This window comes from Tympanuchus pallidicinctus, unplaced genomic scaffold, assembly GCF_026119805.1.
Source record: "Tympanuchus pallidicinctus isolate F22 unplaced genomic scaffold, pur_lepc_1.0 scaffold8, whole genome shotgun sequence".
Taxonomy (NCBI): Eukaryota; Metazoa; Chordata; class Aves; order Galliformes; family Phasianidae; genus Tympanuchus; species Tympanuchus pallidicinctus.
In genome coordinates, this window is record NW_026294802.1 from 7,751,016 (window position 1) to 7,777,431 (window position 26,416).

At 45.2% G+C, this 26,416-nt stretch overlaps 1 protein-coding gene across 1 annotated transcript; it reads right to left on the reverse strand.

The window, feature by feature from the left end:
- Nucleotides 1-1,057: 1,057 nt before the first annotated feature.
- LOC128073034 (uncharacterized) lies at nt 1,058-25,287 on the reverse strand. Its single transcript, XM_052667340.1, is given in 20 exon segments — nt 1,058-1,503; nt 4,079-4,167; nt 4,609-4,775; nt 5,447-5,584; nt 6,384-6,498; nt 7,886-8,014; nt 9,590-9,684; nt 10,571-10,637; nt 15,241-15,300; nt 16,482-16,606; nt 17,596-17,681; nt 17,960-18,080; nt 18,977-19,103; nt 19,969-20,075; nt 20,686-20,797; nt 21,346-21,520; nt 22,536-22,650; nt 23,274-23,377; nt 25,177-25,232; nt 25,234-25,287. Coding segments are annotated over 20 exon segments (2,238 nt in total). The 3' UTR covers nt 1,058-1,307.
- Between the last annotated feature and the right edge of the window lie 1,129 nt (nt 25,288-26,416).

Consider the following 26,416-nt stretch of genomic DNA (forward strand, 5'->3'; position numbering starts at 1 on the left):
GCACAGCATTTCAGCTGGGGCCTTGATAAAGGGGGGGCTGCTGGTCAGTGTGTGAATCCCTTTCTTCTCCATAAAGGCATCTGCTGTATTTTTATCTTTGATACCCTGAGAAGATATTACTGATGTGACAGAGCTTTGCCATTGCACTGTCACAGACCTCAGACACTCCCAGCTCTTTGCCCATCCCTAGCCAAATTTGATGGAAAGGTGTCAGACTCCAAGCTGATGAGTTGTTACAAGCCTTCCGGAACGAGCAGCTGGCAGAGGAGAAAAACCCAATGAACCCCTCATCCATTGTCTTTTAAAGCCCTTTCTTGGGCATTTGTAATTGCCCACTAGGTGTTCCCTGTGGACCAAGGGTGAGTTCTTGTGACCACTGTCCTCATCTCTGGATGGGAATGGCTCAGCCTCAGGCAAGTTGGCTCTGCCAGCTGCCTGTCAGAAGGCAGTGGCCAGACTTCCTACCAAACTGACCTAAGTAGAGCTGTCCTTAGTAATAAAGATGCTGGAGGTGTTAAAAGCAGAGGGATTGCTGTGCAGTCCTATCCTGGAAAGGGTCACTTCTCTGTTCCTGGCTTTGCCACAAACTCACTGTGAACGTGGCTGAGTCATTTGAGCTACACAGCTTGTGTGGCCATCTGTAAACAGGGGTTGTGCTTCCCCTCCTCCCTGGAAATGACCAAGAAAATGCAACACTTGCTGGCTAGCTTGGGAAGGCCTATCAGGTTGTCATACAGCATTACGTCCCTGTCAGCTGCACTGGTTGTGGTCCATGAGACCTCCTGGAGAGAAACAGGAGTGAGAAGCTGCTGGACCCGCCTGAAGACATGGTCCTGGAGATATGGGAGTCAGTGACAGAGGAGCTACCATGGCAATGAACGATGATGTGAGGGACTGTAACTTCAGGGAAATAGGAGATCTGAGCATCAGAAACCAGTCTTCCTTTACAAAAAAGTTCCCTGGATTGGGGCCTCCTTCCCTGATGGTTTACACCAAACCAAAACAGGTGAGTGTTCCCCATAGGAATGTGAGATAAACTATTAGCAGGCAGCAGACAGAAGACCAAAGCAGTGGTTGTAACTCATGAGAGAGAGGAAGTAACAATAGAAAAACGTGAATGTGAACAGTGCAATACAAGTTGATGCCAGATGCACTCCATTGAGACTTCACCTCCTAAAAAGCAGTGTGTACCAGTAGCTCAAGTCCTCCAGTCAGCTTTTGAGCTTGAAACAGAAAACACGGCCTAATTCCTGGAGACAGTACTGCTGGGTGCATGAGGAGGTGATGGATGAGAAAGTGATGTCAATCTAGTCCAGCTTCCATACCTTTGCCTCTGGCCAGGGCTTGCTCTGGACTTGTTCCTGGCTGATGGTGGACGTGCTGATTTCTGGGGAAATGGGCTCATAGGAACAGAGAGACAGGCGTGCAGCCAGCAGGCCCATCCGGACACAGGTGTCTGTGTCGAGGTTGGCAAGCATCCCTGCAGCAATTCCTGCCATTAAACTGTGGAGAGAAAGAACAGCAATTGTGAGCCCTGGGAACAGCTTTGGCCTCAGGAACATGGCTGGCTGGAATACAACCCATCTGAGGGACGTGGTTAGAGGGCATGGTGGGGGTGGGTTGATGGTTGGACTCAATTATTTTTGTGGTCTTTTCCAACATTAATGATTCTGTGAATCCAGATCACTGCTTACAGAAGCAGAGTAGGAATGAGGTGAAAAGAAGTTTGTGGGGGGTTATTATATTTATTTTAAAATTTGGAGGAACAAATAGTGCCATTGATTTGCATTTTATTTGCCTCTCATCTGAGAAGTTGATGTCACACCCCGTTCTACCCCATTTTCTTTTCCTCCCAGTTCTCCAAGACAGACTGGAGAAAGGGCATCTACAAAGGGAAGAACCTATTTTTCCCTTCCTCTTCAATTATTTTGTCACTTCTCTGCTCCTTGGTGAAACCTAATTACAATCCCTCCTTACCCCCATTGGGAAGGTGTAGATGGGCAGAGAGGTAGATTTCCCTATGTAATGTGAGAGGGGATGGGAAAAAAAAATCCAAAGCTGAAATGAGATTTTGGATTCAGATTTCTGCCAGCTTCTTCTGTGGCTGTCCATTTGAGATTAGCCAGTAAGAATGCTGCGAGTGCTTGAACAACAGGTACTTGAACCCACAGGCAGCAAGGAGGCATCAGAAGTGATGCTATCACCTGCCTGTCTTGCAGAAGACAGCTCTGCTGAGGCATGGGGACATGCAGGGTGCTGCTGGTGGGAACAGCCAGCATTTGTCTGTAGCCAAACTCGGAGTGATGCTAGGAAACTGGGGAAGGACAAAGAAGGGAAGGTGAAGGGAAAAGATAATGACATTTGAGACTAGAGGAAGCAAGGGCAAGAAAACATGGCAGCGGGGAGGATTAATGAGCTAATCTGTGTGAAAGGGAAAATGACTGCTTTTCTGCACTCTCGCTAATTACCTCAGTATCATTCTTTTTTCTTTTCTTTTTTCTTCTCCTTAACAAAGGCACAAAAGATTGTGGTTTCCAAAACCATTCCATCTCTCAACAGCTCCAGGGACTGAGAATAAACATTTGGGGGTGCATCCCCTAGCGATGCCGTGTGCGGGCAGGCAGTGTTATGTTGCCAGGGCAGCTGGGTGCAGGAAGCAAACAGCCGCAGGGCAGCACCTCCAAGGACAGGAGAGCCTTGGGAGAGGAGCAGGGCTGGGGCCTCCTGGATCAGCATCCCTGACACAGTGCTTTGGAAGGACTAGGGCTCTCAAGGCTGAGCTGTGAGTCTAGCCCTGGATTGTAGCCTGCTGCATGGTCCCTTGGAGGAGGCAGCAGGCCAGGCTGTTTCATCTGCTTGTATGCCAAAGAGAGAGCACTTCTGGCCCATTCTGGTACTGTTCAATGCAACAGGAGCTCAGAGAAGCTGCCGAGGGATGCCAGAAGGACACTCCAGGACAAACAAGAGCGCTTTGAAAACTCCTGCATGAACCTGGAGACTCTGAGGAATGGGATTTCAGGAGAAGAAATCAATATGGGATTCATTTCCCAATAGTCAGAGACTCCGTGAACTTCCACCACTGCTGTGTTTGGCTCTACAGCATTGCACAACATGGCATCCTCCTTCATAGTGCTGTGCTGAGTGCATCCAACTCACCTTAGAGGCAGTTTAGGATATGAGAAGTAAAGAAGGATTCTGGTGTTAAGTGGATGAATTAGCTTGGCAAGAAGATACTGATTGATCCTGGCTAAAGTATTGAGTTATTACAAAAATGACTTTTTATTCTGCTCACCTAAATAAGAAAAAAAGGAGAGATACTGCTATGTTGAGTTACTGGTAGGTAAGAGAAGAAAACTGAAAGGAAATATCTGTCAGATGTGGCCTTTTGGTCTAGCATAAGGCAATGAAAGGAGAGAATCAATTATTGCAGCACACGAAGCAAAATAACTAACTAAATAATAATTAAAAAATCCCCAGATTTTTTAATTAAATTAAATCTGACTGCTATATAGAGTTTGACAAGTTAACAAGGAGCATAATGAAATACTTCCCTGGCAGACGGAGAATGGATCACTGAGGCTAGGAATAGTATGTGTCATTTCCTATCCCTATGTGCAGCAGTGTGAAAACAGGCAGGCGAGTTGCACAGCAGACTTCTGAAGCACAAGCTATTGCCAGAGGCAAGTGCAGAGCCTGATGGAGTGCTTTCATAGGGCAACTCTTGAACATCAGTCCTACTTCCACTGGAGGTAAATTAGTTAGCTGGTAAGGGTGCTTTGATGTGCAGTGGTTTACTCAGCTTTCAGCAGCTCAGCCCAGAGTAATCCAGAAAATACTAGATGGCCATGGAGGGCTTGGATCTTAAACAAAAGTAAAGCTAATAAGAACAAAGTGGGCTTCAAGATGCTCAGTGAGACATTTCTAGTGAGCATTGCAAGGAATCACAGTAACCGGTCCTGTTCTTGTGCCTGCTCCTCAAGCAACAGAACACAGTTTATCTTTGTAGCAGAATTTAAAAGAAATCATGTTAGGATGGTTCCACATGTAGCTGGGGAATACAGAGAAGTTAGCAATGTACCTGTCACCAGCTCCTGAGACGTTGACTATCTCCTCCCTGCTGACAGGGATGGCGGGGTAGTGGGTGGCACAGAGGCTGGCAGCAGCAGTCTGTACGGGAAGAGAGGGAGGACAGTGAGCACTGCTCAAGCTGATGTGGCCTGTTGGGGCTGGTGTCATCCAAGCATGCATAGATGCCAAAGAAGGGAAACAAAAATAAGCCAATAAGCCAATAATCTTAATAATCTTTTTTTTTCACACTTCAAAGGAGATCAGTGATTTAAGTTCCTGAAAATGAAGCTTGCAGTCATGAATATTCAGGGAAAGCACATGTAAAATGAGCTGGCTATAAGCACTGCTGCCAGGAGCCAGGACAGACAACTCAGTTTTCTTCACTAATCGTCAGAGCTGTGCATTCCACCCACAAACACGAACATTTGCCAGCACTGATGCCACGTTTCCCAGCATCACCGCTTCACCACCAGAAATAGTAATCATGCTCTGCAGTCCCAGACAGAAGCTGCTGAGAGCTCTGAGTTAGTTTTCCCTTACCTGGTCGTGAGGTGCTGGACGAAGAGAGATACTCCCTCCCAGGCTCCTGCCGCACAGGAGGACGCCATGAGAACCGAGGGTCACGATCACACAGCACAGGTGGGACAGCAAAGGGCAGGCCAAGGCTGCTGCCATCTTGACAATGTCCTCCAGCCTGGATGGTGCCTCTTTAGACAGAGAAGAGGAAAAGCTAGGGTGTAACTTTGAAGGATCTCAGTGGGTCTCTCTGTGGGCTGGCAGACTGTAAATAGGAGCAGCCTACACGGTGCTCCTATTTATGAGCACTACTGAAAATGTGATATTTTTTCCTTTTATTCATGGGAAAACATGATTTTCCAGTGTTAGATTTCCATACTGTCAATCGTATGCTTCCCTGGAACTACACATGTCTATAGAGATCAAAAACACCATCCTGAAGCATGACTTCCATGTTTTAATGCTTTTGGGATCCCGCTTGCATACAGTATGGTATTTCATTTCCCCAAAGAATGGTAGTGTGAGGGCAGGTGCCCTCAGAACATCTTGTGTCACTGAGATATTTATAAACTAGAGATTGCTCTTATTTCGGTGACAAAGTGAGGAAAACAGACCTCTTGGTTTGCACAAGGAGCCACGCTAGGCCTGCTGTGCTCTTTGATTGATCATTGGTCTGGCCTGGGCCAAGCAACCCACACAGAGATGGCTGAAGGGCGGAAGATGCCAAGACTGCTCATGAATTCCTGCTGTGTTATAACCCAGTGTGATTGAAATGGGAGACAGGAGGAAAATGCTCTTTCCTGATCTAGGTTATGTGAAATAAGCAAAGTCAGCACAACTGACTCTTGTGAGTGTTCAGTACCTGCTGGCAGAGGGTTCCCAAGAGTCCGGTTTATTGCTTTTAGCTCTTGTAGGTTGGGGCAAATGTACGTGAGTGCTTTCCAGCTGTCTGAGAGGAATGGCTTAGAGGCCTTGTTCTCATCTGTCGGCTCGTAGCACACTTTAAAGGAAGATTGCAATTGGTTAATTAACTGATGAACCAGAGGTTTTTTCCTGTATCTGAGCAGGATGCAGCGCAGAAGGCTTAATGTGATCTGTACAGCTGGGGCTGTTTTGCAGAGTATCAGAAACCTAAAGATGATTTCCCCCACACTGGTGTCCATAGTTCCCCAGTTTTCCTCTTTGCTGCTCAGCAATGACAAAGTTGTTTCTGGCTCTGGAATGATATAATCAGTCTTTGGGCCTGTTACTCCCTTTATCTGCTTTGTCAACCTCTGCCACATATTAAGAACATCATCTTCTTCAGGATTTGCTCTTAAAAATGAAGGTGAAACTGCAGAGGTTTGGGAAGCCTTGTAAAGTGTCTTCAGCATGCCAGGGAGGAGCTCTGGATTTTATGGAAGGTGGAAGAGAAGCCCCCCCAAATGATGCTTCAGCACTTGTTCTGAAAAGAAAACTCCATCACTGCTCAGAGTGGCAGAAGCACGTACATCTGTGCTTGCCTTGGGATTAAAGGCAAAGAGAACAGCTTTTTTTGTCCTTCTGGCAGTGCTGAAGGGCTCTAGCTCCTATGTTACAGCAGATGTGACTTAGCTGCGGAATGAGATAAACTCAGAGAAAGCAGAAGTGTTTCATCCATTTAAAATGGAATAGCAGTGTATGGAAAGGAGCAGTGGGTAACACAGCATGTCAGGCTGGATAATTCCACCAACGAATGGAGAGTGCTCAGATCATGTGGAGCACCCTGGTGCACACACACATAGGAGCCATGGGGCCAGGGCTGGGTGGGCTCTCCTTACCTGCTAGCTGATGATCTCTAGCGAGTTGGCAGATGTATTGGATAGTGGAAAGAGGCACATTTCCATCAATGCAAACCAGTGGGGCCCGGCACAGGTTCTCCTTGAACTGGGACACCTAGTCAAAATCCAAGACACAGAGCAGAGACAGGCTGAGTCATTGCAGAGAGATAAAATGATTCCTGGTCATACTCAGGATGCAGGGTTTTCACAGCTCTTAAACACAGGAATGAACATAAAAAAGCGATTCCTTAAGGAAGCTGGATGTTTCCATTTATCTCATCTCTTCCCCTTCTTGTTCTCTGCTCCCCATCATTGACAGGCAGAGCCCCTTCTGAACAGCCCCAGAGCTAACAGCCGCAGTGAGATGAGGGCTTTTGGCCTGTAGCTCCCTATTTAGGTGGAGGAAGACAAGTCATCCTCTTGTGAAGGCACACAGATTGGCTCTTTGTTTTTTTATCATGTTAAATTTCCCTTGGTCTGCTCGTGCCTTGTCCAGTTGTATATCTAGTGGCTACAGAACTTCTGTAGACAGCAGGTTGACGATGGAGTGAGGAGCTGTAGCTCATTCTCTTGCCTCTCTGAGGCTTCACGACCACAGCCTAAACACCAGGCCTGCACTACAGGCATTCTTGCACACCTCCCTCCTGTGTTTCTGCTAATCCTGGCTGAAAGAAGGGCTGCCAAAATGCACTTTGCAGCAGAAGATTGGATCACAATTTCCATTGGCCACAACTGGTTTGTAAAACTCAGGAGAACTAATCTGTCATGTAATGGTTTTCTGTGCCAGAGCTTGGGAGAGGCAGGGTGGGGATGGAAGTGGGAGCAGTGACCATATTTTTCCCTCACTAAGAGCCCACCAATAAGTAAATTGCACTTAACTTTCATGTCACTGCTAGTCATGAAGTGCAGGATTTGTTCTGTTGACAGCAGAACGACTAAGGAGGAGGGTGCAGTGATGGGGGTTTCACCAAACCAATCTGCAATTAGCCCTGATGTTTCCAAGGGTTGGACGTGCTGAGGAGCAGCACCTGTTTGTACAACTCAGCATGGAGAAACAACAGGGATGGTGGGGCGGGAGCGGAACAGGAAAACTTACTTTAGGCAGTGTTCTGTCTACTTTTGGTTTTTTTTCTTAAAAGGGGGAAATATAATTTCTGCAGTTGGGCTGGATTTACTGCTGACCTTAAAAAGCCAAAAATGATAGGTTAATTGAAATTCATCAGTGCAGGGGATTCTGGCCTACATCTCATGGGATGATAGCAATGGTGACTTCTTATGAAACAGAAATATGAAGACATTCCATCCGGGTAAGCAGTAACAGGTACCTCTGGTAGCTTGCCACGCTGCAATCTCAGTGGCCAATACCTGGGGTTAACTTCAGGAATGCCCATGTTCCCTCTGCACACCCACTCCCTCCTGGTACTACTTTGCTAGCTGGTTTTTGTCACACCTCCACACTGCTTCTCATAAGCAGAAGGTTGCAAATCAGCTGGCATGCATACGTATTGCTCTGTGATCTGCTGGTGGATGTCCATATCTCCCAAGCCGATGCTCAGCTCCCCAGCACTGGTTATCATAGCACTGTAAGTAGCTGTGCTCTTCCCCTCTAGCTGCAGGATGGCACTCATGTCCTAAAACAGTAAGAACAATTATAAAAGGAGTGTGTTCCTCCTCTCTGTTACACTTGGCTCAACATCAGTATACTTTCTCTGCACCCACCCAATTTGTAGCAGTAGCCCAGCTTGCTGTTCCCCCTTTATCCTCCCTTCTCCCTTCAGATAAGCAACATTCCAGAGATATCTTGGTCTAGGCAGTGCAGGCAGATGGCTAACTATTAATAGTGTAATGCAACAGGAGCCACAGCAAAGACTTAAGAAATTGTTTAGTAAATGAGCATGACAGGCCTCTGCCATGCAGTTCAATGCATCGTGTCGCTCTGCTGTGATGGCAGAGCATCCTGCAGAGCACTGCTTGCCCCAGCTATCCATTCCTACAACTTCTGTGACACATCTGATGGCATACTGAGCAAATCTTGGTGCATGGTTCAGCTAGTGCTTACAGTAGCCATCTCACTGATTGCACAGCAGGGAAGCTGACTTTGATGGTAGCCTTAGAACCATTTTTACAGCAGTCAAAGGTATAGCTGTGAGGTGTCCTTCCCCTCTGTGGGCCTTCTGAACGATCTGCTACGAGAACCCATGGCATTGCTTGGAATATACATTCCAGGATGGAGAAGTGCTTCTCCCCACTTAGTTCACAGGGAATATTGAGGCTTTAAGGGCAAGGTCGTCACCAACACTGCTGGTAAGGCTTCTTGCAGACCAGGATTTCTTGGCAAATAGTCCTACTCCACCTTCTCTTGAGAGGCTGTTCACTGAGATAGCTCAAACTGTACTGTGCTCAGATGAGGAAGGATTACAAATCTGCAGCTATAAAGCCTCTGCATACCAAAAGAGAGTTCTTGTTCTTATTACTGTTTTCATTGAGCTGCTCAAATTACCAGTACTAAGGTCTCAGGTGGTCTTTATGTCTGTATAGCAGGGCCCTGAAGGCACCAATAGGCCTTAATGGCTCTGACCAGCCTCAGCTGGGGTCTCCGCCCATAGCCCTGGCTTGCCCTCAGCTCTGCCATTTTCCCAGAGGAGTGCCTGATGCTCTGGATTGGGGTTGCTTCTGGCTTCCTGGTGTCAGAGGACAAGCTGCTGCTGAAGTCAGGTATTTCTCTGGTGTACAGTTGTGTGTGTATACGGCTGTAAGATTCTGTTTCCCCAAACATGTGAGGTACCTAGCCTTGGCTTCTGGTTCTAGGCTTTCTCTGTCTTACAGCCCAAATCAGGCTGGTTTTGGTATTGCTTTGTTTATCCCAAGGATCGGGCTTTGCATATTTCTAGTTGTGCTTAGGCCTGCCTACTTTTTTTTTCAGTTCCTCCTTATTTACTTCTCTTTTTCCTTCAAACACCGCTCCTTGGAGCTGAATTAAGACCATGTGGTTCAGACTTAAAGCTCTGTGTACATCTCATCTGCGTTCTGGGGGTAGCACCTTGGCTTTTAATGATCTGTATCTAAGCAGCATTGAATTATTCTCCTTCTTAGTGATGAGATGCAATGGAAGGTGGCTTTTATGTTTGCCAGGGTTACAAATACTTTTTCCTTTATGTAATGTCATCACCTCCATGCTTCTGAAGAGCCATTACTGTGAAACGTACCATGTGCTGACAGTAGTGCAGGATGGACTCTGAATGTTCATCCTTCCCCACAGCTGACAGAAGGAGAGGGGTCAGGCCAAGACGGCTTAAGCAGTCTAAAAGCAAATGAAAAGAAGTTCACAGGTCTGTCAGAGGAAACTTATGCACTTCCCTGGCAACATTTCCTGTACCCATCACAAGAATTCAGGCCTGCCGATATCACTTCTGTGTGTGGCCTTGCCGTGTGCCTGTCCTGCAATGCTGTCTTATTAATGGGTTCATGAGAAGCCCTTCCTTTTCTCCCTTCAAGTTGCCACAATTCATTCCTCAGTGAATAGGTTGCAATTTTTTCCTCAAGCTTTCCCCATCTGTGATCTGAAGCGAAAGCAGATTTGTGTTAGGGAGACTTGGGAAAGATCAAAAAGCCAGAGTAATCCTAAGGTCTTCACGTTATGTCCCCCTGCTAATTTCAGCACTCAAACACTGGTCTGCTCCTGCCTGTGCTACAGCACCAGGCATGCTATGGTTCTATGCTGTTGCCAATGACTGTAGCCTGTTCTCTCCTACAGTAACTTCCGTGCTCCAATTCCTCTCGTCTTTGGTACTCAGTCAATCACCTTTGAATAGGTATATTCATTTCAAATCCTTCCTTGAGACGTACTCCTATTGCAACCACAACATGGCGTTAATTCAACACTGAGGACTGGGTTGTTCAGCAGTCATTGCAGAGCAATAGTGCTTATTTAACCTCAATTTGGGGCCACTGTGCTACAGACTAGTTAACTTCATATTTGAGGTTCTTTATTTTCCAGACCTCTGCTCGGCTCCTTTCCTTCTCAGTTTTTGGATCATCCTTTGCCTTTTCCAGGCAGTCTCTCCCCTGATGTATTGCCTAATGTGTCCCAGATCTGAACAGAGCTCAAGAGCTCCTGCTGTTGAAGGAGTACCAAAGGACAAATCACAGCTGGCAGGCACCCACAGGTGAACCCAAGCACTAGGCACCTGCCAAGTTTCTTCCAACGCCGCCAAAAGTTCGTCTTACTCTTCCAGCGTTTGTCTGCCCGCCACCCTGGAGGAATAAATTATTTATAAGCAAAGTTGGAAGAGCTACTTGGTATAGATGCCATGCCTCCATTAACACCTGAAGTGAAATTGATATTGCTGAAACATACAGCAGCGAATAGAGACCGTCTAGTTTTGCAAGCACTGCAAACTCCCACAGCCCATCTAAACACATCAGCTCTGGTGATAAAAGGCCCGTTGCCTAGAAGGCGAGATTGTTTTGGTCTCTCCATGTGTAACTATCTTGAATTTATTGACTACAACCTCTTTGAACAACACGGAAGGGCGTTTTGGTTGAAGAGCAACCTTCTGAATTTACTTGCTCACATCAGCACTGGGACTCTGGAGCTACTGACCCAGACCTGATGGGCTCTGGAACTGTTTTCCAGGCCACCTACCTCCCACCTGTAAGCAATTGTTTGTTTGTTTGCTTGGTTTTATTTTCTTTCACTTTGAAGATAAAACAGGTTTTATTGCCTTTGCAAGTGTTGCCTCTGCAGTTTTATTTATTTTGACTCATCATTTTCTTCCCACACATCTCTCTCCAAAAACCTTTCTCCACTTTTGTGGTTATCAGCTTCTCCTTTCTCTTCCCTCTGTCCATCTGTCACAAATGGTCAAACTGCCAGAGCACAGACAGTTCCTCATCCCTCCTCCCAGCTCTCCTGCCAGAAGAATTACCTCAGTAAATGTCCAAATCTCTCTGGGCTTCATCACTGACTATCAAATTGCTCTAAAGCTCTTGATTCACAAAATCCTGAAACATATTTTCCATTTCTGAAGACAGCTTGCCACTGGCATGCCTAATAATCTTCTGGATAATCCAGAGCTTTTCAAAAGTAGGTTGTGACATGAGAGAAGAAAGGATGAGATGTCTTGCAATATAGGATCTGAGAAGAAGAACAAGTTAAACAAACTTATCTTGCAGGTATATGGCAGGAGAGATGCACCTGTGTGTAAATCTTGTGTGCTGGACAGAACAGAGTGACAGACTTTAGAGGAGACAAAGATCTAGTTGGGCAAAACAACAAACTCTGAATCCAAGTTAGAAAGTATGTATAAACAAAGGTGGGGGGTACCTATTGGGGAGGATGAGCATGCAATAGGTGAACTGAGATGAATACAAACCCCAAGACAGTGGGGAAAGGGGGGAACGTCTCACTAGCATTGGGTACGGAGATAAAAGTTTCCCCTGATAATTAGAGAGACCCCATAGATGCATGCCCCAGTGGATTCTCCCTTTGTTCAAATAAAGAAAGCTAACAACTCCCCTGTCTCTTTTGGGGATAAAAATAATGAGGCAAACCTGTTGGAACAAAAAATTTCCCAACAAGTGTTTGGGTGGCAAGTACTGAAGCATGTGCATACCCACACAGTGCTGCTCCAGGTCCAGACTCTCTCTGCCCTGTGTCAGCCCAGGCGCACAAGAATATCTCTGCACATGCTCATTTTTCTTGCTTGTAAACGTTCTATCCTTCCTAGCCAAGCAGATGTATTGCCATCTCAGGGTACAAGATAGTCTTCCTCCCTCCCCTCTCACAGTTCTTGGACATTCTTTGAACTTGCATCAAAGCTCTTCAGTGACCTTTCTTCCCCTCTAGTGAGCCTTGAAATCATGGACAATACCTGTCCTTAGTACACAATACTGTCTTCATCAGTCCTGTAAGAGGCTGTTCTCCCTACTACGTGTGTTTTGGGTTTTTTTTGTTTGTTTGTTTTAACCACCAGGCTCCTTTTGTTTCCCTTGGCTTTCCCCAGTTGTGCAGTCTGTAAGACACCATGTTCATTCTCCATCTCTTTGCTTTTCTGCCTAGCAGTTCTCCAAGCCCTGAACTGTTTGGACAACCTGAGTAGAATGCCATGTAAGCAACCTATCGCCTCTGTCCACCTTTCCACTACTTGTCACTCCTCATTAACCCAAATGCCTCTCTGTTACATTTGCTTACGCTCCCCTTGAATTGCCACTGGCACTGCCAGGACTAAGGCTGTTTCCATCTGTGACTGTCTCCTACTGAGCGTTGCAGATTTCCAAAGCGCTGAGCCTGTCTATTTTAGCTCTGCAACTTACTGTGCGTAATAGAAGAAGCCAAGTGAAAATACATATATATATTCCAAATCAAAAAGCAAGGATGCTTGTTTAGGCAAGTCAAACAATATAGCTTTGAACACGGTCCTCTATTTCAACATTAAAAGAGGATACTAGCTGTCGCTGGTAATGAGCACAAACCCTACTTAATGCAGCTCCATCATCTATTTTTCAAAGCTGATGCCATCAGGAACGTTGAAAATACACGAGCTCCTTTCTTTGCCTGCTGCTCTTCTCTTTCAGTTTGCCCCCGCATCCCAATGGCACAGCTTCATGTTTTTTAAGCCCAGCTTCACCCTAACAGCGGATGTACCAGCCTGCCATGCAGGCATCCAGCCGTGGGTGCTCCCTGCTGTTGTACAACCCCACAAGATCTAAAAGAAACGAAGCTGCTAAATTACTTTAGAGTGGGAGCGATGAGAGATGAAGCAGCTTGCTTGTAAAGGCAAAGAGATGACTGACTGTGATCACACCTTGCCAGCTCAGCTGTACTGAGCTCAATCTGTAGCAGCACTTGAGTATCTATTCTCTGTTGCATTCAGGGGAAAGAAAGATGAAAATGGGCTTGCTGAAGTGGTTTGAAAGATAACTGAGCTGATGCTTTCTGGCAAGGCTTCAAGGAATTGAAAGAGTTTCTAGGACCTCTTTCTGCATCCTAAGAAGCTTGAATTCCTAATGTAAAGATAAGACTCTGCTCTTCCTGAAGTTGAGGATGCCCCATCCCTGCAGGCGTCGAAGGCCAGGCTGGATGGGGCCCTGGGCAGCCTGATGCAGTGGGTAGGAACTAGATGATCTCTGAGGTCCCTTCCAGGCCAAGCCATTCTATGATTCTTTTGGATATTCTAAAACCATTATAGCCACAGTTACTTGTCCAGCAACCTTCCCAAAACTAGACAATGTGCATCTTTCTCTGCTGGTTACTTACATGCAAATAGTTAATTATAAAAGGCACTTCACTTCTGGGTAGCCTTGAAAGCCACATACAAGGTAAAATCAGTACAGAATACTGCTGTTTTCCTGCTAAATGAGACATCATGTGTTGCAAGCCTCTTCAACAAACAGCATGCATAAGGGTGGGACCTGCTGGGTGCTAAGCAATTTGGAAAAATCCTTAAAAGCCAAAGCAGAGCAATAGCATTGAGCCTGCTTTCTCTTCTGTGCCTAACCATAGAGGCTGTCAGTTCCCAAATCCTCCTGCAGTGCAGCTTGAAATTTGATTAGCTGCTGTGATGGGCCTTCAGCTCCAGGGCTCGCTACTATACAACATTAAAAACCTTCCTTTTCCCTTACCAGCTGCTCCCAATGGGGTTTGTAACTGCCCTCAGCCCCTCACCACATCACGCATGCCTCAGGGGTCTGCGCTCACTGCTGCTATCCCAACAGGTGGTTTGCCTACCTTTGATTGCACCTTGCCTTAATAGCTTAGTGCAGGGTATGTGTGTTCTCAGTTTGATCACAGCTGCAGCTGCTGGACTTCTGGTTTTGAAAGCCTGCACAGCTGACGCTACAGCACGTGTCACCTTTAACCATTATGATGGTTTCATCTTTGCTTCCTTATCATTTAATTTCCAGCTTCCTTAGCAGTAGCTTCACCAGCTGGTCGTCTTCTGTCTGACTGAGAGGTCTTCACAGGTGGCCCCATTTGAAGGCAGGAGTTTGTTACAGGTTTATTGCTTCAGCAATCAGCATAGAGATTTGAGAAACTAAACAACTTACAAGCAAGCTCTACCACTTCAATCTCAATAAAATAAAATGAATTGTATAGGTCATATAATGACTGCTGTTTGCAATGGGAAAGTCTGCAAGTCTTAGCTTCTTGGTCAAACCACACTGAAACACACAAGGTCTCACAATGCTTAAAATGCTTATTTTTTAAAAGCAATCTTTTTTTTTTTTCTTTTTATGTCTTAAATTTCTTATGGTTGAGGAAGATGGCTCTCATTTAGCTCTGACTGCTACTTTTCTCAAAGGCTTCTTACTACTCTGGGTACTTTGCACGTAGTCTGGCTCCTATTCAAGCTGTTAAGACAGCCTGAAGCAGCCAGAACTGGCTCTTATCTGGGGATTTCCTCAGTATAGTTTCTAATCTTGAATTACGTATAGGTTAGCACAGTGAGGGTTTTCATCCACTGCTTCTAGCTCTTTGCATATGTATTTTGTGAGTGACTTGGGCAGCACTTCTACTAAAACAGTTCTTTGGGTTTTTGGCATCAAAGAATTGCATTGAGGTACCAGTTGAGGCCAGTGATATGTGGAGGTTGTAAGGATGATATGTTGCTCTGCTCCTTGAGAGGCAATGACTCAGCACATGAACACAGCAGATCGACACGTGTGTGTCCACCTAGACAACACAACCAAATGCACAGCACGACGCTTCCCGTGTGTGTGCTTGTGTGTTCATACAGACACAAAGATAACATGCACTGACATCATCTTCCCCCCACCACCCTTCTTTGGCTTGGCAATTCTGTAGAACTAGCTGGAAATGGCAGCAGTGATAAGCAAGCTACTAAAAATACTATACCAGGATGACAGAGTTCTGCGCCTTGGCTATAAAGTCAACGTTGATACCTCCAATCACCACCTTTAAAAGGAAGAAAGAGGTAGAAAGTAGTTGGAAGGACTTAAGGGAAAAGTTCCAATTTTCACTGGCTTTTTTTTGCACCGTCTTGAAAAGCCTTCTGATTTACAGAGTGAAGGCCTGTGCTTTTTTTGGCTGGCTAGACACAGGTCTGTGCACTTCCATTCTGAAAGAATGGAAATCTCTCCTCCGCACTTCTGAATTATAATTGCTGATATGCAGTCCCAGCATGGCAGGCAGGACGTTATGGAGTACATACAGAGGAGCAGGCGGTTTTATTGATTGTTCACAGAGTATAACAATTTTTGACATACTAACCCTCAGAAAGATTCAGGCAGTGCTGTTTAACAGGAGTGAGAGGAAGGATGGACAGGGAGGAAATGGATAAAAATGGGTAGAAAAACGCAGTCATGTCTTGCAAGCTCCCAGAAGAAATTACCTAACCAGTGCAACTTCATGGATCACTGTCTTACTGTCCCACAAAGCCAGAAAAAGCAGCACAGCTCCACAAACAGAAAGTTCCCAGATTCTTTGGGGACATAGGTTACTGCCTCTGGAGTCACTGCACTCTTTTATGTTGACAAATCCTACTGCAAATGGATTTTAGAAACTTTTTTCAGCTCTCTAAAGTCTACCTAAAATAGATTTGCTGTAAATCATGTAGCACACATGAAATCTAAGATCGTGAATGGAGTATTAGAGTTATAATGGATCATATTTGGGATAAGCGGCACATCTTGTAATTCTGGCAGTCATGAGAAGGAGGCCAAAGAAAGAAGATATTTATAAAATGTGTGTGACTCAGCAGCTCAAAATATCCTCTGCCAACACCCTCTTCCAAGTCTACTCCTGCAGTCACATAAATTCCCTGGCACTGAGAGAAACAGAGTTGAAGTTGTACATAAGGTCACAATAAAAGGTGAAAAAGTGATGAAATTTTTAGTGGATACAATGGTCTAAGATTTAATGAGATTAGGCATTGCCACAGTTCATCCTCTGTACACAGAATGGGAGAGAATATTTAGCTGCGAATAATAAAGAAAATTAAAGAGAGAATGTCTGCCAGCATAAAGGAGAACGACTGGTCTCTGGCTGAGTCACCTTATGCTTTTGGAAATAGATAAAAAACTATCTTCAGTGCTGTCAGCAAACAGGTGTTATGTGGAGGACAGCAGGGGACTCACTGGCTGAGGCACGGTTGTGTCCCCTCTGCGAGGCAAGCTCCCCTTCCTTGTGGCTTTCTGTAGTTTGCTCAGAGCCACTGCAATGCAGCTGCCCACTCTGGCATTGTTTTGGATCAGAGCAAGGTCTGTATGGCATTTTTTGAGGAAAAGAGAAAATATCAGCATGACTGGCCCAATAGAATCCTACGTAGGAAACGGCCTAGAGGGAGAAAGCAGGAAATGCATGCTGTGAGACTTGGTAGATTTGATTCCCAGAAGCCAAAATCCAGTGGAACAGGTATGCTGGATTACAGTACTGTATGAGCATGCTGAAGTTTTAAGTATTCACCTTCCTCTGTGTCCATGGAGAGTAAAGCTAACATCTCCATTTTACAGACAGAAAATAGAAGAAAAGGCCTCACAGAAAATGAGGTGAAGTGCCTAACCTGGAGCTAAGAGCGTAACAACCTTTGAGGATCTTGGCCACCCTTCCAGTATTGGATGCCTACTGAGATTTTTGCCAAGTCTCTCCATGTCTGATTTTCATTAATTCATTAATTCCAGAGTATCAGAGGCTTTGAAAGCCCCATTTTGTGGCAGCATACAACTCCAGTATCCTCAAACCAGTCTGCCAGCCATGAGGTCTCCCAAGGAACTGGTAGCAGAGCTTGGGGTTGAATCTATCTTTTCCAGACCCTACACCAGTATCCTAGCCAGTAGATCTGCCTTCGTCTTGCCTGTGCAAGAGCATTCATGCTATACAGGAGTGTTTCTTCCAAGTTTCTCAGTGCTCTGGGAAGCCCAGACATCTTCCAGTGTACGATTCCTCTGAGGGCAAGACTGAACTGAGATTCCATCAAAGAGCAGGCAAGCTCAGGGATCACATGTGAAGGATCTCTTTGACTATCTGCTGTCTGTGTTGGCATCTAATTTTTAATGCAAAAGTGGAGGAGGACAGTAAGGGTGCTACTGAAAAATCAGGATGCAGCTACTTGAGCTTTCATCTATTTGTAGGTAACAAAGTGTTTGCCCCTTGCTGAACTGTCAATAAAATGTCAGCATTTTCCAGCAAACATCATTGGAGGAGATAGGAAGTATACTACTCCTTTATTCATTCCATTTAGTAAAAGGATACTGGAGTCCAGTGACTTCCCGTTGGTTAATTCATTGATCCTCTGTAACAAAAAAGGGGTCAGTTCTTTGCCTGAAATCCCTTTGGACCTGCAAATGTAAAGAAAATTACTGAGACAAACTGAGCTGAAATGGCATCAGAGTAGAAGCACTGCTGCAAGCAGATTAATTTATCTGCATAACCACATAGCATAAAAACTCCTGTAAACAAGCTTCAGGTTAGATAAAACCATGCTGAAAGCCTTGTTATGGGCTCATCCACACCCAAGATTAAGCTGCACTACAACCCCTCTAGCAGCGTCCCTGAAGTCACTTATTTCCTCAAAACTATGGAGCGAACAGAGGTTAGGGCCTAGGTTACTTCTCACCTGGCTTCGCTGAGAGCTTGCTGGATGGCATCTTCAATAAGCTGGCTCGAGGCAGCTTGCTTCTGGGGACAGGGCACTGCTATCAGCACACCGCTGCTCAGGCCTAGACCCAGAGCGCTGGCTGGGAGAGGACGGGCAGATGGTTAGAGGAGGCCAGCAGGGACAGGGAGGTGATTGTCCCCCTCTACTCTGCTCTTGTGAGGCCCCAGCTGGAGCACTGCATCCAGGTCTGGAGCCCCCAGTACAAGAAAGACAGAGAGCTGTTGGAGAGGGTCCAGAGGAGAGCCACAAAGATGATCAGAGGGCTGGAGCACCTCCCCTATGAAGACAGGCTGAGGGAGCTGGGCTTGTTCAGCCTGGAGGAAAGAAGGCTGCAGGGTGACCTCATTGCAGCCTTTCAGTACCTAAAGGGAGCCTACAAACAGGAGGGGAATCAATTCTTTGAAAGGGTAGATAACAGCAAGACAAGGGGAAATGGTTGTAAGTTGAGGGAGGGAGGATTTAGGTTGGATGTCAGGGGGAAGTTCTTTACTGTGAGAGTGGTGAGGTGCTGGAACAGGCTGCCCAGAGAGGTTGTGGATGCCCCGTCCCCAGAGGTGTTCAAGGCCAGGTTGGATGGGGCCCTGGGCAGCCTGGTCTAGTATTGAAAGGGGAGGTTGGTGGCCCTGCATGTGGCAGGGGGATTGGAGATTCATGATCCTTGAGATCCCTTCCAACCCTGGCCATTCTGTGATTCTGTGATAGAGGTTCTCTTTGGACAAACAATGTAAAACGATGGAGAGTGGGTGGGGAGTATGTGAATCCACAGCTGGAGCTCCTGTTCTTAGCTCACCCAAGGACAGGTTCTTGTCTAGTTAGCAAGCAGTTTATGTCCCCCTATTTCTTTGGAGGCTTTTTGTACAATAAGAGGCAAAGACTTTTTTTTTAAAAAATAAACCAACCAAATATCAAAAAATGACTCCACTTTTTGACCCTCTGTTCCAGGGCTTACACGAGCCTTTCCCTGCTGAAACACACCGATAAGTTTAGCTGCCTCCTCTTCGTCCTGGACATGATACGGTGCCTGGAAGCCACTCTGGCTTGAGAAGAAGGCTGGGAACATCCTTGACTCTCCAAAGGCAGCCACACAGACCCCCTGAGTTTCCTGTAGTAATGGAGGTGAGGTAATCAGTGGAGGGAAATGGGACTCAGAGAGAGATAAGACTTTTCCCTTCTAACCAGCTAGAAACCGTCTTTCTTTAGAATCACAGAATTAGCACAGGGTTTGATTATTTTTGCACGTTTAATACATCCCATTCTATTCTGTTCTGTCACCAACATTTTTCAAAGCAAAGAGCCAGACATGGTAACTAGTCAGACAGAATCTGGCATATTGAAACATGTGAGACACACGCGTCCTTTGCACAGAGCTGATCAAAAGCAGGGCAGCTGTCACTAGCACAATGCTGAGTCCAAGGTAACAAGCTGTGACCTGAAGTTATGCCATGAGCTGACAGGAATTTAAATGAGTTCTGTTTGTGATTGGAAAGTATTGACTCTGGCTGTCACCTGAAGTACTGCCTCTGGTGGTTTCCAATATCACAAACCTTAAAAACGGACTCTACTAAAAATCATATTGTTTCTTAATTTAATTATAGCTTTGTTTTAGTGTCTGATAGATATAGCTTGCCTGATCCATCAGTGTGGGAGCATTCTCCCAGTAGACAGAAAAGTGAGTGACTCTAAACCCAGAGAAGAGGCCGTGGCTTGGGCTGCCTTTGGCTCAGTTGGAGCACTTGTGCAACAGCCTGTCGGGCACAGACAGGATGATGCTGGGGGCAGTCCAGTGCCTGAATAGCCTCAGGACTAGAGAACTGAAAAGACAGTCCTCACATCCTCTAAATAGTTATTCATCAGAATCTTAGGCTTAATAACTGCCCCAGCATCACTGGGCCCACTTAGCACTGCTGGACACAGTATACCAAGTACATAATCACCTGCTTTCATGCTCAGCAGCCCATGATACCTACCAGATACTCCAATGTCCTGCCAATATCAAGGATAGACTTGACTCCTGCAGATACAACGGCAACTGGAGTCCGTCCTAGCTCTGTCAAGTCAGCACTCACATCCAGAGCTGTCAAGGGACAAGCAGCTGTTGTTTGTGATTGTGCTAATGTGATCTGCCCTGTTAAAAAGCCACATCTGCCTCTTTTTGTAAACATTCTGATCCACACACAAATATTACAATTTTAAAGCATACTTTAAGGTGCTAAGGTTGTAAGAAGGACTGAAAACAAAGAAGTCACTTGATTAAGGGCAGAGGTGCAGCCTTGCACTGACTGTCTCAGTTGTTAGTTCACGTCACTAAACAGCATGCAAAAATTGAGTTGGAAAAAAGAAAGGACAAAGTTCAAGAAAATGGAATATAAGAAGACTTTGATATCAATATTGACACAACTGGCAGAGAAACACCACATAAGCTTTGCTGACCTCTGGAAACCTCCAGTGTAGAATTTACACCAGAAAGAGATAGCACTCAGCAGAGCGGTGTGTTTACACTGTACTATGAGTATATATAGCTAAAAGAAAAGTATGTACTTAAAGATCACAAGCTGCACTGCCAAAGCTGTGCCATATCCCAGGTTTCCAGAGAGCAACATGGACTAGGGCATAAACCTCATGTGTGGTGAGACCCACCTCCTCCTCAGCTCACAGATGAATGTAGTATGTATTAATTTTCTTACTGTTCTCTCCTCCTCGATGGACACCTCCAATGCCTCCTGTCACAAACACAGGGATTCCTGCTTTGTGTGCTGCAATCATTGTTCCAGATACAGTAGTTCCACCAGACAAACCCTATATGGGAAAGGAGGTCACAGGCAGCCCCCACAGTGACTCAGAGAATGCCACATGCAGGCGGCTGTGGTTGTGTTCTGACAAACAGCAGTGTCACAACAGCCTGTTGGCACAGCTAAGTGAAATTCTGACACAAACATTCTTTGCAAAAAGGCAGAGGTTTCATCATCCCTTCTATATAAGCTGTTGTTGGTCTGATAATAGCAAAAGCCTTCATTCTCCAGGGCTTTTCAACCAGCAGGGTTCTTGGACAGTTAACAAGATCATTAGTACTATATGAATACGTTGGGGTGACTTGCTGTCACATAGTTCATGTGTAACATGATGATGCCCTATCATGCCAAAATGAATATTCTTTGCTTAACCAGCCAATCCTGAGTGAATTTTCAGGAGCCCTATTTCAGGTCTGCTATTCCCTGACTCAGATATATTTTGACTCCGGATACATGTGGTATCTCAGTAAGGGGCTCAAAGCTACCTGGCTTAAAGCTGGAGACCACCCTGTTGCTGTGTTGAAAACACCCCAGTAGAAAGTCTGCATATCATACCTTGCTGAGGACATAAGGAAGATCTCTCCGAGACACTTTAACTACATTTTTACTGCTTGCCAAGAACTGAAGTTCCTCATCTGTGAGTCCCACGTGGATTTGACCCTTTAAAATACCTATAGTGGCTGGCACTGCTCCGTTTCTCATTACAATTTTTTCTACCTCTCTGGCCATGCTAGAAGAAGGTAGATGAGACAACAATCACAAAATTAGTGAGACAATCAGACAAGAAACCTGCCGAGATTCATGGCTGGCATTCCCAGTTTCCAGTTTTGCTCAGTTAGGATTTCAGCTAAGTCCAGTTCTGCTTCTGTATCTTCCTAATGGCAAAACCTTACACCTGATTTTGCAGCAGTGCAGAACTATTCAGAGCTCCTGTTTTAAGGATAGCAATGGACAGGCTTTATGCTTCATTTCTGAGGCAGGAGCTGTAAAATAGCCTGGCTTACAGGCAAACCTATTTGTACAATACACTGCTAAAAATTAGGGATCTTCTCAAATTAGAACCTTTCTGTATCTAATCCTTGTTATTTGTGAGATCATAAATCTTCACAGAAACCCCTGATAATTCAATTCTACTCAAATGACCAGGATATATTTTTACAGTATAGGCAATTAGGTACTGGGTACCAACAGTGTTGAAAAGCTGCAAGCTGAGGATATTCTAAGGTTAAAAACTAGGCCTTTCTAAGCTTTGCAGGCTATATACTTGATCATTTGTGGGATATTCTATCTTTTGATTGCAGGTATATTTACATATGTTAGGCAACCTTCAACCACTAAAACTGTGCATAGGGCACAGAAGGCACTGAGAGGGACCATGAGTTCTCACAGCAGCTGCTCTGAGTGGTGCCAATGAGCAGATTTCAATGTTGTGTTCCAATCCTTTTTGTATCACAAAAGGTATACCAAAAGAAACCACATGGGAGTTTTCAGTGTCAGTCATTGTGCAGCCATTAATTGTGGTATCTCTGTCTTAGAGCAAATGGTGACATTATCTGCTGCCACATTTCAAAAGAAGCCAGGTGTTGGGTAAGGAGATAAATAGGTATGAATATGTGTGTCCTATGATTCTGCTCTACTTAGAAAGTCCAAATAGGACTTTTTTTATACCACTATCTCTAATAACCTGACATTTCCCCTCACTTTGTTCTCACAACTTCCTTGAGCAAGGAACATAAACCTACAACCTCAGATTCTGAGGATAGGACATGCCATGTGTAATGATGGTGCTCTCCAAGGCTACGACTGGCCTCCCCTCCACCAGGGCTTCCTGTATGGAGGGCCGAATCCTGAAATAAGCACCTGGAGATAAACATAAAGAAGTCAATTATTTACAGGGGTATTTGCAGTTACTACTGAGCTATTTTATAAAAAAGCAATTTCTCATAGTCACAGTAAATTCATTCCTCTCTTCAGCTCTTCTTTTGAGGGGTTTGCAAGTAACTTCATGAAGACTAAAACTGTGTTTTATGTAATTGAACTATTTACAAAAAAAAAAAAAGAAGAAATTACCATAATGAGTACAAATAATGCTCCTCTTATGATCTGAATGTTATTCTCCCACCGTTATTACAGCTGCATTGCTACTGGCTCCAATAACGTTACTTTAATATTACTTTAAATTAATGTTTCTGTGAATGAACTGAGCACTGCAATCATGCCTGAATAATGCTATATTTTAAAAGAGTGCAAGCACCAAGAGTAAATATATAGTAAGACTATTGTGCATCAAAACGTCACCTATTTTTTAGCGTTATTATGAAACAATGGAAATTCCCTGTGCTTTTAGGACCTGAAGTACCTTCCTGAAAGCTGAAAAAGCAGCTCTTTGCTTTGCTCCCAAAACACTTCCAGCAAGGTCCCTGCTGTGTTCAGATGAGGAAGATGCTTTCCACCCAGGGACTGCTCTGGAATACACTACTCACCATGCAGAAATCTTCTCACCTGCGTGGTCCTATGCGTCTCAGTGGACACATGTCTTGCCAGCCTGTAAGTTATCTTCGCAATCATCTTGTACAGCAGGATGGTCCTAAGATTACAAAAGTCGGGTAAAAATGGAAGTATTAATTTAGCAATAATGTGACCATGAGAAGCTAAATCTGCCATCCCTTACCCTGATCTTGGAAAGTGAACAATCCTGGGCTTGACCAGAAGACTGCCTGGAAAATTATCGTGTTTCAAGCATGAGCTGGGCCTTGAGCCAAATCAAAATGTTAAACTGAAGAAATGGAGTTGAAAGAGTTTACCTAGCCCATTGTTGATGCTGAAATCAAGGTAGAGCTGAGGAAAGGATGAGGAGTAACAAAGTAGAAAGACTTCTGAAGTTCCTATTTTGATTTCCAAAGATACTTGTTCATGACAAATTTCAGGCTCAGCTGCTGTCACCCCCAACCCAAAAGAGCACAAGGAGAAAACTGCAGGGATGCTACAGAGAAATGTAACTATATTTTGCTGGTGTCTCAGAGGAAACTAGCAGATCTCTAAAATAAAGAAAGATGCTGAGGACTGGGAAGCCAGATTGTAACTGTAAGGAGGGAAGAGCAGCTCATCCTAGAGCCAACAGTGCTTTATGTATGCTCATGTTACATCATCTTTTTTAGCATAAAGTGTTGGAAGCAGAGGCACAATTCAGCCCCAGCAAGAACTCCAGAACTCCTCTCGTCTCTTAGCAACTCCTATTCACTTTAATTAAATTCATTTCAGGACAGAGAAAGAGGAGGAGAGAGTTGCAAATGTTAAGAGGCTGGTCTGATCTGGGCCCCAGGGCAGTCTCGCTCAACTCCAGGCTGCTACACGTATTTTTGCTGGGCAGTTGGCCATCTCTCTCAAGCCTTCCTATTCCTCACCCCTTAACTGTGAGGAAAGGATTTATTTCTTCAGCCCTTTGTACCTATTGCTAATTTAGATAGGAAATTAATTGGAGTACAGTACTCTGTGTTATATTTAACAGAACATGGCTCTGATCTCTGCACAATGTGTGGCATCACAGCCATTAGAAGCATAGTACACCCAGGAAATGTGTTTTGATTTTTTATTTTATTTTATTTTTCCCAGAATCTAAAGGCTTCAGCTATACAGAGCAGTTTGGGTGGTGCAACAGGGAGAGACGGGCTGATTTTGTGGGACATCTCCCAAACCATCAGGCCATACATCATCATGACACACAATACACACCCAACCAAAACCAGAAGATCTTTTTTTTCTACATTCAAAATCCATTTTTAAGACAAAAATCCAAACAGCCTTTATGAAATCCTATTGTTGCACAGACATGGCACAAGCTTTGCTTCATGCTTACAGCCCCTGCTTGTGCAGCGCTCAGCTCCCAGCCAGCAGCCTGAGAAGTTCATGTAAATGCTTTGCTCTCGCTGAGGATGTGTACACACCCCTCGGCTCTCTGGGCAAAGTCAGCTTTGGAATCTATTCATTGAGCCACAAAGGTTACGCCGAGGATCAGTTGGGCTGCTCTAGCAGTGCTCTGAATTTTAACAAACCCCCGGACTCTGTAGCGCAGCAGCCAGGAGAGCCCAAGCCTTGCTGGGCTGTGGATACAAACCAGTTGTCCCCACCTGCAACCTGAGAGTAATTAGCTGGTTTCGGCTGGAATGGAGGCCAGCCAGCTGCAAGTTTTGAAGCTTGGCAAGCTTAGCAGTGAGACCTGTCTGACCTTAGGCCCCATAACAAACCTGTGCAAACTGCTAGCACAGGTTTTGCATAGCTCTCACGCAGAGTGGCCTTCCTCCCTCCTGCAGACCGATGCTACTCACCTCCCCTCACCATCGCCCCACGCATCTGCCTTGGTGCATTACTGCCTGGTGCGCCTCTTACCTCCGGGCGCTGTCGTCACGTGTCCAAGGCTGGGTGGGCTCTGGAGCTGTGCCGGGGCAGCCCTGGCAGAAGGCGTGACAGAAGGGCCGGAGCTGTGGGGCTGACAGCCATTTATTATTAACCACAGATGAGCTCAGCACTGTGGCCACTTTGCTGCCTGGGGCAAAGGGGCGATTTAGCTGCAGGGCAAGGATTGCTTCTGGGGTTATTTTTGTTCATGTGGTGCCACATTTTTCCCTCGCTCTATAATTCAGATTCTTTTGCTGCTATTTTTTTTTTTTAATCGATGAATTCAGGAATCATTAAAACAGTGTCTCTGTAGATTGGTTTCCTTTGTAGATATTCATAAAACGTAGACAAACTGCGGTCATGCTTCCCCTGCAGGTTTGCCAAACACAGCTCTCAGCCTCCCAGAGAAAAATCACAGAATCACAGAAAGGCCAGGGTTGGAAGGGATCTCAAGGATCACGAATCTCCAACCCCTTGCCACATGCAGGGCCACCAACCTCCCTTTTCAATACCAGACCAGGCTGCCCAGGGCCCCATCCAACCTGGCCTTGAACACCTCCAGGGACAGGGCATCCACAACCTCTCTGGGCAGCCTGTTCCAGCACCTCACCACTCTCTCTGTAAAGAACTTCTCCCTGACAACCAATCTAAATCTTCTCTCCCTCATTTCCCCTTGTCCTGCTGTTATCTACCCTTTCAAAGAGTCAATTCCCCTCCTGTTTGTCGGCTCCCTTTAGGTATTGAGGTCACCCTGCAGCCTCCACAACCAGTCTGGGCAGCCTGTTCCAGTGCCGTAGGTCTCATGCTGGCAGAACTGCTCATGATGCAGAGAAATACTGAGCACAGGATAGTCTCCTACTACAAGGACATCGTATTCTAACAGGTGTAGGGTGGTTTCAAACAAGAACTTTGAATCTAGAAAATTTTTGTTGCATCATAAAAAGCCACGACACTTTGAGATCTAATGCACTGACATTACGCATGTGTAGATTTTGTATTCTGCAAAAAATGTCATGTTTCAGAGCTAGATGGCTATCCCAAAAGGCACTGACTTACTGGATGGAAGGCATGATTCTATACAACTTCCACGCATAATATAAAACTATCAAAATCAATTACTAACATATTTATTTTATGCTAAAGTAAACAGTTTCTGATTTTACTGTAATCCACCAGTTTGTAAACTGTAAAACAGAAGATTTTAAAGCTGCATTTATATCTTATGCTCATC